We start from the raw sequence: 15,281 nt of genomic DNA on the forward strand, positions 1-15,281 counted from the left end.
GACCAATTAAATACATATTTTGGTTCTGTCTTCACAAAGGAGGACACAAATAACCTCCCAGAAATGTCGGGGAAAATAGGGTCTGATGAAAGGGAGGAACTGAAAGAAATCAGTATTTGTAGGGAAATGGTGTTAGGGAAATTGATGGGATTGAAGGCCAATAAATCCCCAGGGCCTGATAATCTACATCCTAGGGTACTTAAGGAAGTGGCCCTAGAAATAGCAGATGCATTGCTGATCATCTTCCAACATTCGATGGAATCTGGAACAGTACCCATGGATTGGAGGGTAGCTAATGTTACCCCACTATTCAAAAAAGGTGGTAGAGAGAAAACGGGGAATTACAGACCGGTAAGCCTGACATCGGTAGTGGGGAAAATGCTAGAGTCCATTATAAAAGATGTAATAGCAGAGCACTTGGAAAACAGTAACAGGATCGGTCAAAGTCAACATGGATTTACAAAAGGTAAATCGTGCTTGACTAATCTACTGGAATTTTTTGAGGATGTAACTGTTAAAATAGATAAGGGAGAACCAGTGGATGTGGTGTATTTGGACTTTCAGAAGGCTGTCGATAAGGTCCCACATAAAAGATTAGCGTGTAAAGTTAAGGCACATGGGATTGGGGGCAAGGTATTGACTTGGATAGAGAACTGGTCGGCAGATAGAAAGCAAAGACTTGGAATAAACGGGTCTTTTTCCGAGTGGCAGGCAGCGACTAGTGGGGTACTGCAGGGATCGGTCCTTGGACCCCAGCTATTCACAATATATATTAATGATCTAGACAAGGGAACTAGATGTAATATCTCCAAATTTGCAGACGACACAAAACTGGGTGGGCGTGTGTGCTGTGAGGAGGATGCCGAGAAACTACAGGATGATTTGGACAGGTTGGGTGATTGGGCAGAAGCATGGCAGGTGCAATATAACGTGGATAAATGTGAGGTTAGCCACTTTGGTGTCAAAAACAGGAAGGCAGATTATTATCTGAATGGCAATAGATTGGGAGAAGGGGAAGTGCAATGAGACCTGGGTGTCCTTGTGCACCAGTCACTGAAGGTAAGAATGCAGGTGCAGCAGGCGGTGAAGAAGGCAAATGGTATGTTGGCCTTCATAGTGAGAGGGTTTGAGTACAAGAACAATGATGTCTTGCTGCAGTTGTACAGGGCCTTGGTGAGACCACATCTTGAGTATTGTGTGCAGTTTTGGTCGCCTTATCTGAGGAAGGATATTCTTGCCATGGAAGGAGTTCAGCGAAGATTCACCAGGCTGATACCTGGGATGGCAGGAATGACGTATGAGGAGAGATTGGGTCGATTGGGCTTGTACTCGCTGGAGTTTAGAAGAATGAGAGGGGATCTCATTGAAACTTATAAAATTCTGGCAGGACTGGACAGACTAGATGCAGGGAGAATGTTCCGATGGTCGGGGAATCCAGAACCAGGGGTCACAGTCTAAGGATAAGGGGTAGGCATTTTCGGACAGAAATTAGGAGGAATTTCTTCACCCAGAGAGTGGTGAACCTGTGGAATTCTCTACCACAGAAAGTAGTAGAGGCCAATTCATTAAATATATTCAAGAAGGAGTTAGATATATTTCTTAAGGCTAAAGGGATCAAGGTGTATGGGGAGAAAGCAGGGACCGGGTACTGAACTTGGATGATCAGCCATGATCGCATTGAATGGTGGAGCAGGCTAGAGGGGCCGAATGGCCTACTCCTGCTCCTATCTTCTATGTTTCTATGTTTCTAAAGTGCACCCAAAGTATAATTAGAAAGTTACAAATTACATTTGTTTTCAAAGATATATGTATGAATAGAAAGTAGTAAAGTAACTTGCATCACTAAAAAAATTCTTCCTTCTCTTCTGTTACAGAAACTTTGTTGAGGAAAAATTAGGAGCAGAATATGTTGATGGTCTACGGATAGACTTTGCAAAATCATTTGAGGAAAGCAGCCCAGCTACTCCCATGTTTTTCATCTTATCTCCTGGTGTCGATCCTCTTAAAGATGTTGAATCACTTGGTATGAATCACTTGGCCACTGATCTTTATTTTTACTCATTAACCTTAAAAATCTTCAACCAAGTGTGGAATTTAGCCATGTCAGCTTAGAGATGAACTTAATTTTAAACCTACAGATTTTACGATCTCTGTGTTTTACAGTGACTATGTACTTCTGGAATGAAGCCATCTGCACTGGAAGTACACTTTGGAAGGATTACTAAGAAAACAGAAGAAGCAGAGTCATTAGCTAAATTCTAGAATACCTCAAAGCTATTTAAAGTTTGTGAAAAATTGATATGAATATCTTCATTACAAATCATGATGGTTGTCATGCCTGCTATGCTTTGGTTCATTCAGTTAAATAGGATCTGCTATATCACAAGCTGTAAATATACCAAGTCTAGAATCTCAATGCTAAAACCGGAGGATATATCTATTATATATTAGAAATGCTGCATGGTCTTAACCAATGGTCTCAGCCAATCAATGGAATCATTATTAACTTAACTCACCTTTGGAAGCACACAGCAAGCTCTCTCCCAGTCCCACTGTAACAAAAATCAGAAACCATTCCCCCCAGCTAACAGCACCACTCCCCTCCCTGTTGAAAGAAAATTAAGTCCTTTGCACCCCCATTTCCCACTAAGGAAAACTCAGACACCCCTCTTCTCTCCCCCCTTCGCCTCTTCCTAACCGCTTATCTCTCTCTCTTCCTCACCCCATTCCCAGTCCACTCCCACATCTTCACCACCTCCCCTCCTCTCTCTTTCTCTGCTGCCCTCTCCTTTCCTCTTCCTCGCACCAATCTCCCCACCCCTTCACCATCTGCACTCTCTCCTCTCTCTCTCTCTCTCTCTCTCTCCTCCCCCTCCCATCTGCTTCTACTCCCCTCCCTTGCCTTAGTTCAGTTATCTCCCTGCCCTCCAACTCTGTTTATCCTCAGAAGACCCTTTGGCCATGACTCCCCATGTGCAACACTCTGGGAGGTCAACTATTATATTATTAAAAGTATTAAATATGCATGCATTTCCAGTCCAATCCCTATTGCCAATTTTGGTAACATTTTTAATGTTAATAGTTACAATTCAAACTGCTTATGTAAGCAAAAATAATGGGAATTCTAATGTATACACTTAACTGTCACAGTGTAATTGCAGGCCTCCCATTGCTGGTGGCACTGTGGTGACTTCCCCGTCCAACTCCCAACTGCTTTACTGCAGTTCGTTTAGCCCAAACAGCCTACCTCAAAATGCTGCCATTAGTTTTGTGGGCAGCTCTTTAGGGAATCCCACCCCTACCCTGTCACCCAGGTCTGCCACTTCCCAGCCCTACTCTTCCACTTTCTCTGTCCTGCTTTTCAGCCTCAGCCAAGTTTATTTTTACTTGCCAGCTACCACTCATTAGCCTTTTCTTGGCCCCACCCTTCACCTTGTAAATTTGTTTTCTTCAGCCTCTGCCCAATCCCATCTTCAGCTTCCAGTCTATTTCCAAACAGTTTTTTTAAACTCCAGACCCTCTCTTCAGCCTCAGACCCTTTTTCTCATCCAGCCCACTTCCAGCTAAATTTTATCTGAGCTCCAGCCTCAGCCCTATTGCCTCCTTCCACTCCTGCTGCACGCTTCCATTTTCCCACTACCAACCTGAACCCAAGCACCAGCCCCATGGCCTATTCAAACGCCAGCCGCAACCCTCATTGCCCGCCTGCGTCAGACCTTCCCAGGCCCCCCACACTACCACCCTCTCCATGCGCTGATTTTTTATTCACATAGCCCTCCTGGCCAGCAGCATCCTGGTCTTCTATCTGCCTCAAGAGAGCAGCATCCAGAGGGCCCCAAGGTCCAATGATCATGCTGGCGGATTAACTTTCTACCATTGCCCACCCTCATTCCATCATTGATCTTCAAGATGCTCTCAGGACCCCACAGACCCTCCAGCCATAGCAGTGGCTCCACTACTAGGCTTTTTGGGGCATCTTTCCATTTGGATGACCCATGGGCTTAATCAAACGATGATGATGCAGGAGCCCAGGAACTGAATACCACACCTGATTAAAAATCCTTATGCTGAGCCTGTGCCATGAATCAAGTGAATCCCTGGAACTCCCGAGGCAGCGTTTTAGGGCAGAGACCTGAGCGTGTCCCAGGTGCCGCAATGAGAAAAATCTACCCTGTCTTTTTCTGTTGGTATCTCTCTCAAAGTCTCATTTTTGAAAGCTGATTTCATCATTCATCTATCCAGGCTACTTCCACCAGTATCCATACAATCTGAATTTAAGGATGATATTTATCTGATGTTCCGAAAAGTCAAAGGGGGAGAAATTCAGTTGTTAGCGCCAGCCGTTAGCACCTTAAGAAGGCGATAAGTGGGGCGCGAAGTGGCTGGCGCCCGGGCGCGGCGAGACCTGCGCCTCTCGCGAAATTGAGCGGACATTTAGCAGCGGCGCAAAACCGCAACGCCCGCTCAGCTGCGCGTGCAGATCCTTACGTCATTTCATGGTGCAACGCCCTTGGTGCGCCCCGAACCGGAACTTCAGTGGCGCCCCCTTTCCGCCTGGCGCTCCCAGCGACTGGTTGACTGGAACGGTTCCCAGTCGCTGTGGGGCTGGGGGGGCACTATTTAAAGGGGGCTCTTCCAGGCTTCTTAGTGGTAACCATTTTTGGACCACTCCTGTGTGAGAGAGAGAGATTTGCAGAGAGACAAAGGGAGAGAGCTTTTTGCATTGAGTCAGCGCTCGCACAGGTACTTCTGGCTTCAGCCCAGAGCTTTGCAGTTAGATAGATTTTTCAGTGCCATAGCCTTGAGTGGCCACATATTACGGGGGCTGCAATGGGTGGAAACGTTGGGTTTCTCCATTCCATTGAGATGGCTCAGAGATGCCAAGAGAGAGTGCCAATCATGGCCAGATGGAGGAGGGCCAACAGGCGTCGGCACAGGAGGCCTTACCCTCCCAGGGTATACCGCCAGCAGTTCTCCTACCTCAACATGTCTGAGGAGCAGTGTATTCGGAGGCTTCGATTCAGAAGGGAGGTGGTCACTGAGCTCTGCCACCTGCTTCAGACAGATCTGCAGCCTCAGCTGAGGAGCAGGACGTCTCTGTCGGTGGCAGTGAAGGTGACAGTGGCTCTCAACTTCTATGCCACCGGCTCCTTCCAATCCGCTACTGGGGACATTGCCAATGTCTCCCAGTTCGCGGTGCATTGCTGCATCCGCCAAGTCATGAATGCCCTCTTCAAAAGGAGACGTCAGTACATTTCCTTCCCCATGACCCTGGACAAGCAGCAAGAGCGCGCAATGGGATTTGCAAGAATAGCGGGCTTCCCCATGGTCCAGGGCGCCATTGACTGCATGCATGTGGCTTTGCGGGCGCCTCAAGAGTATGCCGAGGATTACCGCAACCGGAAGGGGTTCCATTCGTTGAACGTGCAGTTGGTGTGTGACCACAGACAGCTGATACTAGCTGTCAATGCCCGCTTTCCAGGCAGCAGCCACGACGCCTTCAGCCTGCACCAGACTTCTGTGGCAGACCTTTTCGAAGCCCCAGCTCACCCAGGAGGCTGGCTTCTCGGGGACTAGGGCTATCCTTTGTGCACCTGGCTGATGACCCCGCCCTGTGCGCCCAGCACCCCTGCTGAAGAACGATACAATGAGAGCCATCAAGCGACCAGGAACATCATTGAGCACACAATCGGCGTGCTAAAGCAATGGTTCCACTGTCTGGACCATTCCGGGGGAACCCTTCAGTACTCGCCTGAGCGAGTCTCCCATTTCGTTGTAGTGTGCTGCATGCTGCACAACCTGGCTATCCTCAGGACTCAGCCACTGCCAGCAGACATTGGAGGACCACCAGAGGAGGAGGAGGAGGAGCACCAAGACGGGAGGGAGGCACAAAGTGCAAGGGCCGTCCGTCAGCGGCTTATTGCAAGTCGGTTCTAGGCCCCCTCTGAGGGACTGGCTTGTGCCATTGAAAGAACATGACTGGAACCGTCCAGCAAACCCTGAGCTGGTCAAGGCAACAAATAGTTCAAAGAGCAAACATGCACAATCTGAATAAAGACAATTATTTATTTAACAAACTCTGTGCCCTTCCCGCATGACAAACAAATACAGAGAAACCCCCAGAAAAACAGTCAGACACACAACTGGCTTTCACAACCTGGAGACAATGAACAAAAAAGTTAACCAAAAATGACCATGATCCTCAGCCTTCACTAAAAAAATTCACAGCATTTTGCCACACCTCCTACTTTTTGGCCTGCGAGGGTGATCTGCTTCGCTTGCGAGATTGGCCCCTTCCCACCCTGCAGCTCCTCTGCAATGGGACCCCAGTGGCTACAGCAAGGCTGGGGGAAGGCTGCTGAGTGTCAGAAAGTGAGTCGGCAGATGCCCTTGGGGGACGGCCTGGACCAGCTCTGGGCCTGGAGGGCCCGGCTGCTGTCTGCTCCAACTCTGCATGGGCGGCAGCAGTCTATCCTACGGGTGGTGGCAGCTGCAGTGGAGGAGTGACAGTGTTGGCAGCAGGAATGCTGCCATCCTGACAGAGCACAGGCACTCCCTGGTCGGACGACACACTGGCACTCCCACGGATCAGCACTGCAGCATGCAGAGCAATCTGCTGAAGCACAGACTGCTGGCCTGCTGCGGCGCGGCGAGGGCCCCGGTGAATCCTGCCCGATCCAGCGAGAGTGGCAGCAGTCAGTGCTCGTGTGGCCCTAATCTGTGTCTGCATCAGACCAGCCACTGACTGCATTGCACACTAAGCACTTGCGTGGCAGCCACCTGTGCTGCACCGAGGTCCTGCAGACTCCTTGCCTGTGCTGCACCGAAGTCCTGCAGACTCCTTGCCTGTACTGCACCGAAGTCCTGCAGACTCCTTGCCTGTACTGCACCGAAGTCCTGCAGACTCCTTGCCTGTACTGCACCGAAGTCCTGCAGACTCCTTGCCTGTACTGCACCGAAGTCCTGCAGACTCCTTGCCTGTACTGCACCGAGGTCCTGCAGACTCCTTGCCTGTGCTGCCCCGAATTCCTGTACACTCCTTACCAGTGACTCTGTGGAGTCAGGCATCCTTGCCACTGCAGCCATGGGCTCAGTGTGCCTGTGCTCCGCCTGGGCGCCCATTTCAGCGAGGAGCCACACCTCCTCTGCGCTCACTGTAGCAGGACTGGAGGCCAGACTCTCCCTCCGGGGAGAAGGCCGCCGAGCTTCCCTACCCCCTCCCCCCCGCGTTGCTGCAGCCCGCTGGGCCCTGGAGCTTCACCCTCCTCAGACCCTTCCCCCCTGCTCCCCTCCAGGGAAGACATGTCCCCATTATGGCCATGGGCTGCCTCGGCTGAGGGTGGCACTGATGGTCCGGCTTCCTCTTCCTCCTCCTCGCCTTCAGAATCACTCACAGTGGCAGCTTGAGGGCCCGCCTCCTCACCTGGCAAATCAGCATCTGAAAGCAGGGAGGTACAAGAGTTGCTTTAGCGTGAGGATAGGGCGGCAGCGAGGGAGGCATGAGTGCTGCAATGCAATGTATTGGTTCGATAGTGACAAAAGATGCTGGTGTGAGGCACAAGTGGAAGGAGAGAGGTCAAAAAGGTGATGACCTTACCATTGCTGTCCAGGACGGGGTCGGCATCTCCAGTGGCGACGGGGCCAATCATCCGGCCTGCCATAATCCGTTCCACTCGATGCTCCAGATCGCTGAGGTCTTTAAGTTCAGGATGGCCTCCCCCGGTCCGTTGCTGCTGCCTCCTATTGTGCGCCAGCTTGCCCTGCAAGAGAAAGGACGGGCTCTCAGTACAGTGTGAAGTCCTGATTTTGGCTGCACTGCCTCCCATGGTGGAATAGCCCTTACAGTGTGAAGCCCTGATCTTGGCTGCACTGCCTCCCATGGTCGAATAGCCCTTATAGTGTGTAAAGTGGTGAATGTGCATGTGAGTTTCATGAAAGGCCCATAGGTGTTGGATGAGGGCTGGGCATTGGGGCTTTCAGGACCCTTTGGCCATAAAGTGAGGTGCACACGCAGGGATGAAGAGGATACTGGAAAGGGTACTCACCCTGACAACCCGAGTGAGGTTGTTGAACTTCTTCCTGCATTGCACAGGGGTCCTAGGTACCATGCTGCTGGAGGTCATTCTGTGTGCCACCTCCCTCCAAGCTTTGCGATATTCGTTGGGCAGCGGCCTCCTGCCACTGTCCGGAAACAGGATAGATCGCCTGCGCTCCACTGCGCCAACCAGAACCTGCAGGGCCCCCTCACTGAACCGCTGCGCTCGCTCCCTGGCCCTTTCCATGGTCTTAGGCGTTACAATGTCGCAGCAGGTCTGTCCAGGCCGAGAATCAGGGTTCCAATGTGCAGGGCGTGGCTGCAAGCCAAATCGACCCTCCCCCTTTAAGAGGTGACCGGCGCCAGCGTGTCTGCCTGCAATCGCTAACTGGCCGCACCTGCGCTGCGCCTGCCCTCGGTGGTAGCGCCTCGCCTCTCCGGCTTAGCGCCTTAGGATAGTCGTGCAGCGCCTGCTTTAGCGCAGCAAGAACCTCTTGGGGTGAAGCAAGTCAATTTTGCTGAAGGTGGCGATAATTTGCGCCGGGTGCTAAATTTAGCGCACGTTCGACTATAGCGCCCCAAACGTGGCGATACTGAATTTCTAGGCCAAAGGATCCAAAGAGTCTCTTGATAGGTTTACATGAATGGGGTTAACATCTTGGATTACCCAGCCACATTTGCCAGTGAATCATCACTGTTTATTCCAAAGGCAAATTTAAAAACTGATGAGTTTCACATATAGTGATTATAGATATGTGATGAAAAGCTATTGCTTGTGTGTTGCTTTCTTTCCAGGTAAAAAGCTAGGGTTCACTATTGATTCTGGAAAATTTCATAATGTTTCTCTGGGCCAAGGACAGGAGGTGGTAGCTGAAGCTGCTTTAGAAAAAGCTTCCAAGGAAGGCCACTGGGTCATTTTGCAGGTACACTATAAAGAACACTATAAAGCATAATGATAGTCAGATTTAATCAACAAATATTTCCGATCTATCTCATGATAAAAGAGCCATTTATTTGTAAGTATTAGCTTTTGTAATTTTTTTTCCTGAGTTATTAGATATATAACTAGGCCTTTCAGGTAGCTCGTCACATTTTTATTTAAGTTGTCCATGATAGGAGATGTAGGAGATTTTGTTTTTTTTTTGCTTTTCTGGGGGAGGGGGTGGGGGGAAGAGGACAGGTACTATTTCTGTTTCCCATTTACTGGTTTACCCCTGCTATGCAGTACACTTGTTGTAATGGGTCCGTCCTGAATTGACCAGAGGAGGGGTGTGACAGTGTCTCTTCCTCCATTTTCCTTATGAATGGAAAAGTACCTGGTCTGCAGCTAACCTTTAATCACAGCAAGCAGCTGAGACATGGAGAACTCACCATGATGGTGCTCTAAAATACTGTGCTAATCTGTATTTGGGGAAGCTTTAGCTCAGAACATGGGGATATATCACTTTTCTTTATAGTTGGTACTGCATGATCTTTAATCTCCAATGTAGTGGACAACATATCGAGCACAACCGCTTAATATTGTATTTGAGTGATAGTATTGGATATGGGTCAGACTGAAAAGATACCAGTTAAACCAGCTGTCTCCTTTAATGCAAAGTGCATGTGGAAATTAAAATTGTTCTGAGTGGGTGGGTCTCAAATTCCTTGAGCCCCACCCATTGTTGGAAGTGTGACAGGGCAGGGCCGCCAGTCTACCCTGGCATTGATCGCTTTCCAAAGCTTGGGGACAGGGTTATTTACATTAAGGGGGCGGCACCCACACCATTTGCAGTGCTCTCTAGGGGGTTGTGAGCCTTTGCTTTAATGGAGACATCAATACAGAATTTGCCACTTTCCTAGCTACAATTAAACAACCTTGTGGGCCTCAATTCCACAGGATTGATTTTAAGTATACTTGCACCATGAAGACATTTGCTCAGACGAAAGTGATGTGATTTCTGGTGGTTGACATAATCCCACCAGTCCTGCCTCTTTTTCTTGTGTTAGGAAAGGAAAGGACTTGCATTTAAATAACACCTTTCATGACCTCAGGATATCTCAAAATGCTGTACAACCCTTGAAGTACAATCACTGTTGTAATGTAGGAAATGCAACAGCCAATTTGCACACAGCAAGCTCCCACAGATACAGTACAGATAATCTGTTTATTTAGTAATGTTGGTGAAAGATAAATGTTGGCCAGGACACTGGGAGAACTCCCTTGCTCGTCTTCAAATAGTATGATGGGATCTTTTTAACATCCACCTTAACGTTTACTGTCTCATACGATAGACGGCACCTCCGACAGTGCAGCACTTCCTCAAGTCTTTGGAGTGGGCTTGAACCCATGACCTGATTCAGAGGTGAGAGTGCTACCACTGAGCCAAGGCTGACACCTACAGGAGGGAAAGGTCTGGGCAAAAGAATTTCTCAGTCTCTATCCCCCCACCAACCACCACCCCCCCCCCCCCCCCCGCCACCACTGTCAATATTTTGTCTCCTCACTAAAAACAGGAGGAGATCTGGTGGTGCCTCCAGTTCTGCCCTCCTTCAACCTAGAAAATGTGATTGTTCCACCCTCTTAATACCCAGGAGTTTGAGGGTCTGTAATGCTTTAACTTGTGTATTAGTGAATATCTTGACCCTGAAATTACACAGTGGAGTAACAAGGTATGAATGCATAATTTGTTTCCCTGAAATTCCTCTCTCCACTATTTAGCAGAGTTAATAATCCACTTAAAATAGATGACTTAACATCTCCACTAAAGTTTTGAGAAAGGAATTTCAGAGAAACATACAAATATTCATATATTAGTATATCATAATTTAATGCCCTAGAAATTATAATGGACTGCATGATGAGATGAAATACAAGTAATAAAATAAGCTGTAGGATGAAGTAATGTCTCGTGCAAGGCTTTGTCCTGTAAAATGTTGGTGAGTCATAATATGTGAATAGAAGTGTGAAAGTTTGAGTGATAGATGAGCAGTTTTAGGGACCCTATTACCAACAATGCTAATTAAGGATTAGCATTCTTTTTACTTCCTTTCCATTTAATGAAATGAGGTATGTTGTCACTGTCAGCATATAATAAATTATTCAAAAAATTAATTCCCAGATTTTAAAACTAAAAATCTTGTGCATGCTCTTGTTTCCAGAATGTTCATCTAGTAGTGAAATGGCTGGGAACCCTAGAAAAACTGCTAGACCAATTCAGCGAGGGCAGTCATCCTGACTACAGGGTCTTCATTAGCGCTGAGCCTGCCCCAACATCAGAGGAGCACGTAATTCCTCAGGGAATACTGGAAAGCTCAATCAAGATCAGTGACGAGCCGCCTACTGGCATGCTGGCCAACCTACATGCTGCCCTCTACAACTTTGACCAGGTAGGAGACAGACAATTTGCAGATTGCTGTCCTGTCCAGTGCTTGCTTTATACTTTTGTCTCAATGTCAATCTCACTTTTCTGTCAAAGAATCTTTAAAAACTTATAATAAATTTATTCCGTCAAAAAATAAAAGAAATTAAGACTGATAGGGGGAGAAATTCGGTATTGCCCCGTTTGGGGCGCAATTATCGGCCGGACACAAAGTTTAGCGCCTGGCGCTAATTATCACCTCCGACTGCAGACTTGGCTTCTATCGCCCCTAGAGGTGATTGGAGCGCTAAATCAGGCTCTACACACCTCTCTTAAGGCGCTAACGGCGAGGAGCGAGGCACTACCTCAGAGCGCTGGTGAAGCTCATGTGATGTCAGTCAGCAATGGAACACAGACACACTGGCGCCGGCCAGTTCTTAAAGGGAAGGGTCAATCTTGCTGTCCATCCACACCCTGCTCATTGCAGCCTTGAATCCCGGCCTGGAGAGACCTGTACATCAAATCTGCTGGAAAGAACAATGGAGAGGCCCAGGGAAAGAACTCAGAGTGCAGCCCCCATAGTCTCTTCTAAATCCATGCAAGGAAGGTGAAATCAAAATGAACCTGCAAAGTGCTGCTCAGTACCCAAAACTCCTTCACCCAGCGTTGAATCGCTCCAGAAGTCTCTCTCTCTCAGAATGCGTGGTACAAAAATGTCGCTGACAAAAAAAGGCTGGAAGCAGTCACCTTTAAATAGCGTTCCCCCAGTCCCTTCCCGACTGCAAAACGTTCCCCTCAACCTGTCGTTGCTAGCGGCAGGTGGTAAGACAGGGGGCGCCACTCAGTACCCGGTCCAGGGCGCTACCGGGGCGTTGCACGCTTGACTGACATCACGATCTGCGGGCGCAGGAGATCGTGGCGGTAGTGTTTAGCGCCGCTGCAAAATGTCTGCTCAATTTCACGAGCGGCGTAAACATCGCCGTGCCCCGGCGCTAGTTGCTTTGTGCCCCATTAGCGCCCTCTTAGGGCGCTAACGGGAGGCACAAAGCAAACAAATTTTCTCCCCATACACTTTCAAACACTAAATATTATTTATATGACACTTTGTTTTATTATTTGGTGAAAAGTTACAAAGGTCACAGCAATACATATATCATTTATTTATACTAGGAACATATAATTATGTTCCATACCAACACACAACTAGTAACAAAATCTGATGTCATACCAGGATTAAGATACTGTGACAGCAGGAAAACGTACAATGGCATATTTTGTCCCACTATGAATGATTTCTTCACGTTAAAAACAAAATAAGCAGATTGAAGCCTGAATGGGGTCATTGTAACTTTCGACAATGGCGTAAATTGATCAGCCGCCCATTATCTACTCCGATATTTCTTTCAAATAGAATGAGGTGTAGAATGGGCAGCCGATCCAAAATCGTTTACACCATCACCGAAAGTTAAATTACCCCCAAAGTGTCTAAACTGGGGCAGACTTACCTGAATTGACCCAATTAGCAATCCATTTAGGTTTACATAGAAACATAGAAGATAAGAGCAGGATTAGGCCATTCGGCCCTTCGAGCCTGCTCCGCCATTCAATGTGATCATGGCTGATCATCCAAAATCAGTACCCTGTCCCTGCCTTCTCCCCATATCCCTTGATCCCTTTAGCCTCAAGAAATATATCCAACTCTTTCTTGATTTTATTTAATGAACTGGCCTCCACCGCCCTCTGTGGCAGAAAATTCCACAGGTTCACCACTCTCTGGGTGAAGAAATTCCTCCTCATTTCAGTCCTAAATAGCTTACCCCTTATCCTTAGATTATGACCCCTGGTTCTGGACTCCCCGGCCATCAGAAACATCCTTCCTGCATCTAGTCTGTCCAGCCCTGACAGAATTTTATAGGTTTCGATGAGATCCCCTCTCAGGCCTAGAAATTCATTAGGGCGCTGCCAGCTTTGCGCCCAGTTAACGCCTAAAGAGTGATTTTGCGCCAAAAATGAGTTTGCGCAGATATTCAGCGCAGCGGTATTGGCGGCGGTAGCCGTTAGCGCTGCGCCGGCACCGATGACGTCATCGGTGTGCGCAGTGCCCCGGTACCGCCCCGAAACCGGCCCGATCCCCATATTTAGTTGCGGCCACCTCCTCCGAAGCGGCCGCAAACAGCGACCAGAGAACGGGGCCGTACTGAATCCTTAGTGGGGCGCTTTAAAGGGGAAGGTGCGGCCGGCCGCTTTTTCGGCGGCCGCCTGCCCACACCTCCTTCCCCGGCCTCCTCTACCCCCCATTGCCGGCTGGTTTGCGGGAGCCCGGCACTTCTCCGTTGTGCCGGGCTCTTTTGCCAGCACTCGCGATCGGGGCTCCGGCTGTTGCAGGCACCTCCCCCTTAAGAGAAGGAGGAGGCCTGCAGTACCACAGCCTGCCGCTCCGCAGCGGCTGGCGCAGCGGCGCCAAGAGCGCTGATATTCAGTGTCAGCGCCCCAAGCGGAGGCGGGCACACCCTGGTATAGCGCCCGGCTCCGAATTGGGGCGCTAACAATGAATATCTGACGATCGCTATAGGCTTCCCGCCCAGCGCTAACTTTTGGGCGCTAGCCAGCTGGCGGGGCCATAGTGAATTTCTAGGCCTCAATCTTCTAAACTCCAGTGAGTATAAGCCCAATCGACACAATCTCTCCTCATACATCATTCCTGCCATCCCAGGTATAAGCCTGGTGAATCTTCGCTGCACTCCCTCCATGGCAAGAATGTCCTTCCTCAGGTAAGGTGACCAAAACTGCACACAATACTCAAGGTGCGGTCTCACCAAGGCCCTGTACAACTGTAGCAAGACATCCTTGTTCCTGTACTCGAACCCTCTTGCTATGAAGGCCAACATACCATTTGCCTTCTTAACCGCCTGCTGCACCTGCATGCTTACCTTCAGCGACTGGTGCACAAGGACACCCAGGTCTCTTTGCACTTCCCCTTCTCCCAATCTATTGCCATTCAAATAATAATCTGCCTTCCTGTTTTTGCCACCAAAGTGGATAACCTCACATTTATCCACATTATAGTGCATTTGCCATGTTTCTGCCCAATCACCCAACCTGTCCAAATTGTACTGGAGTTTCCCGACATCCTCCTCACAGCTTACCCTCCCACCCAGCTTTGTGTCGTCTGCAAATTTGGAGATATTACATCCAATTCCCTCGTCCAGATCATTAATATATATTGTGAACAGCTGGAGTCCTAGGACCGATTCTTGCGGTACCCCACTAGTCACTGCCTGCCACTCGGAAAACGACCCGTTTATTCCAACTCTTTGCTTTCTGTCCGCCAACCAGTTCTCTATCCAAATCAATACCTTGCCCCCAATCCCATGTGCCTTAATTTTGCACGCTAATCTCTTATGTGGGACCTTATCGAAAGCCTTCTGAAAGTCCAAATACACCACATCCACTGGTTCTCCCTTATCTATTTTACCAGTTACATCCTCAAAAATTCCAGTAGATTAGTCAAGCATGATTTACCTTTTGTAAATCCACGTTGACTTTGTCCGATCCTGTCACTGCTTTCCAAGTGCTCTGCTGTTTCATCTTTTATAATAGACTCTAGCATTTTCCCCACTACCGATGTCAGTCTTACCGGTCTATAATTCCCCGCTTTTTCTCCACCACCTTTTTTGAATAGTGGGGTAACATTAGCTACCCTCCAATCCATGGGTACCGTTCCAGAGTCTATCGAGTTCTGGAAGATGACCAGTAATGCATCTGCTATCTCTAGGGCCACTTCCTTAAGTACCCTGGGATGTAGATTATCAGGCCCTGGGGATTTATCGGCCTTCAGTCCCATCAATTTTCCTAACACCATTTCCCTACAAATACTGATTTCTTTCAGTTCCTCTCTTTCATCA

General features: G+C 48.6%; 1 protein-coding gene across 1 annotated transcript in view; it reads left to right on the top strand.

The window, feature by feature from the left end:
* Positions 1–15,281, top strand: part of LOC147117455 (dynein axonemal heavy chain 11-like) — a 224,177-nt gene that overhangs the window by 121,911 nt on the left and 86,985 nt on the right. The window contains exons 13-15 of the mRNA XM_085988452.1: positions 1,875–2,023; positions 8,831–8,958; positions 11,177–11,404. Coding sequence (XP_085844578.1) covers positions 1,875–2,023; positions 8,831–8,958; positions 11,177–11,404 — 505 coding nt within the window. The remainder of the gene's footprint in view (positions 1–1,874; positions 2,024–8,830; positions 8,959–11,176; positions 11,405–15,281) is intronic.

Source organism: Somniosus microcephalus, chromosome 5 (genome assembly GCF_052327205.1).
Source record: "Somniosus microcephalus isolate GS21.2 chromosome 5, FLI_Smic_1.0, whole genome shotgun sequence".
Classification (NCBI taxonomy): Eukaryota; Metazoa; Chordata; class Chondrichthyes; order Squaliformes; family Somniosidae; genus Somniosus; species Somniosus microcephalus.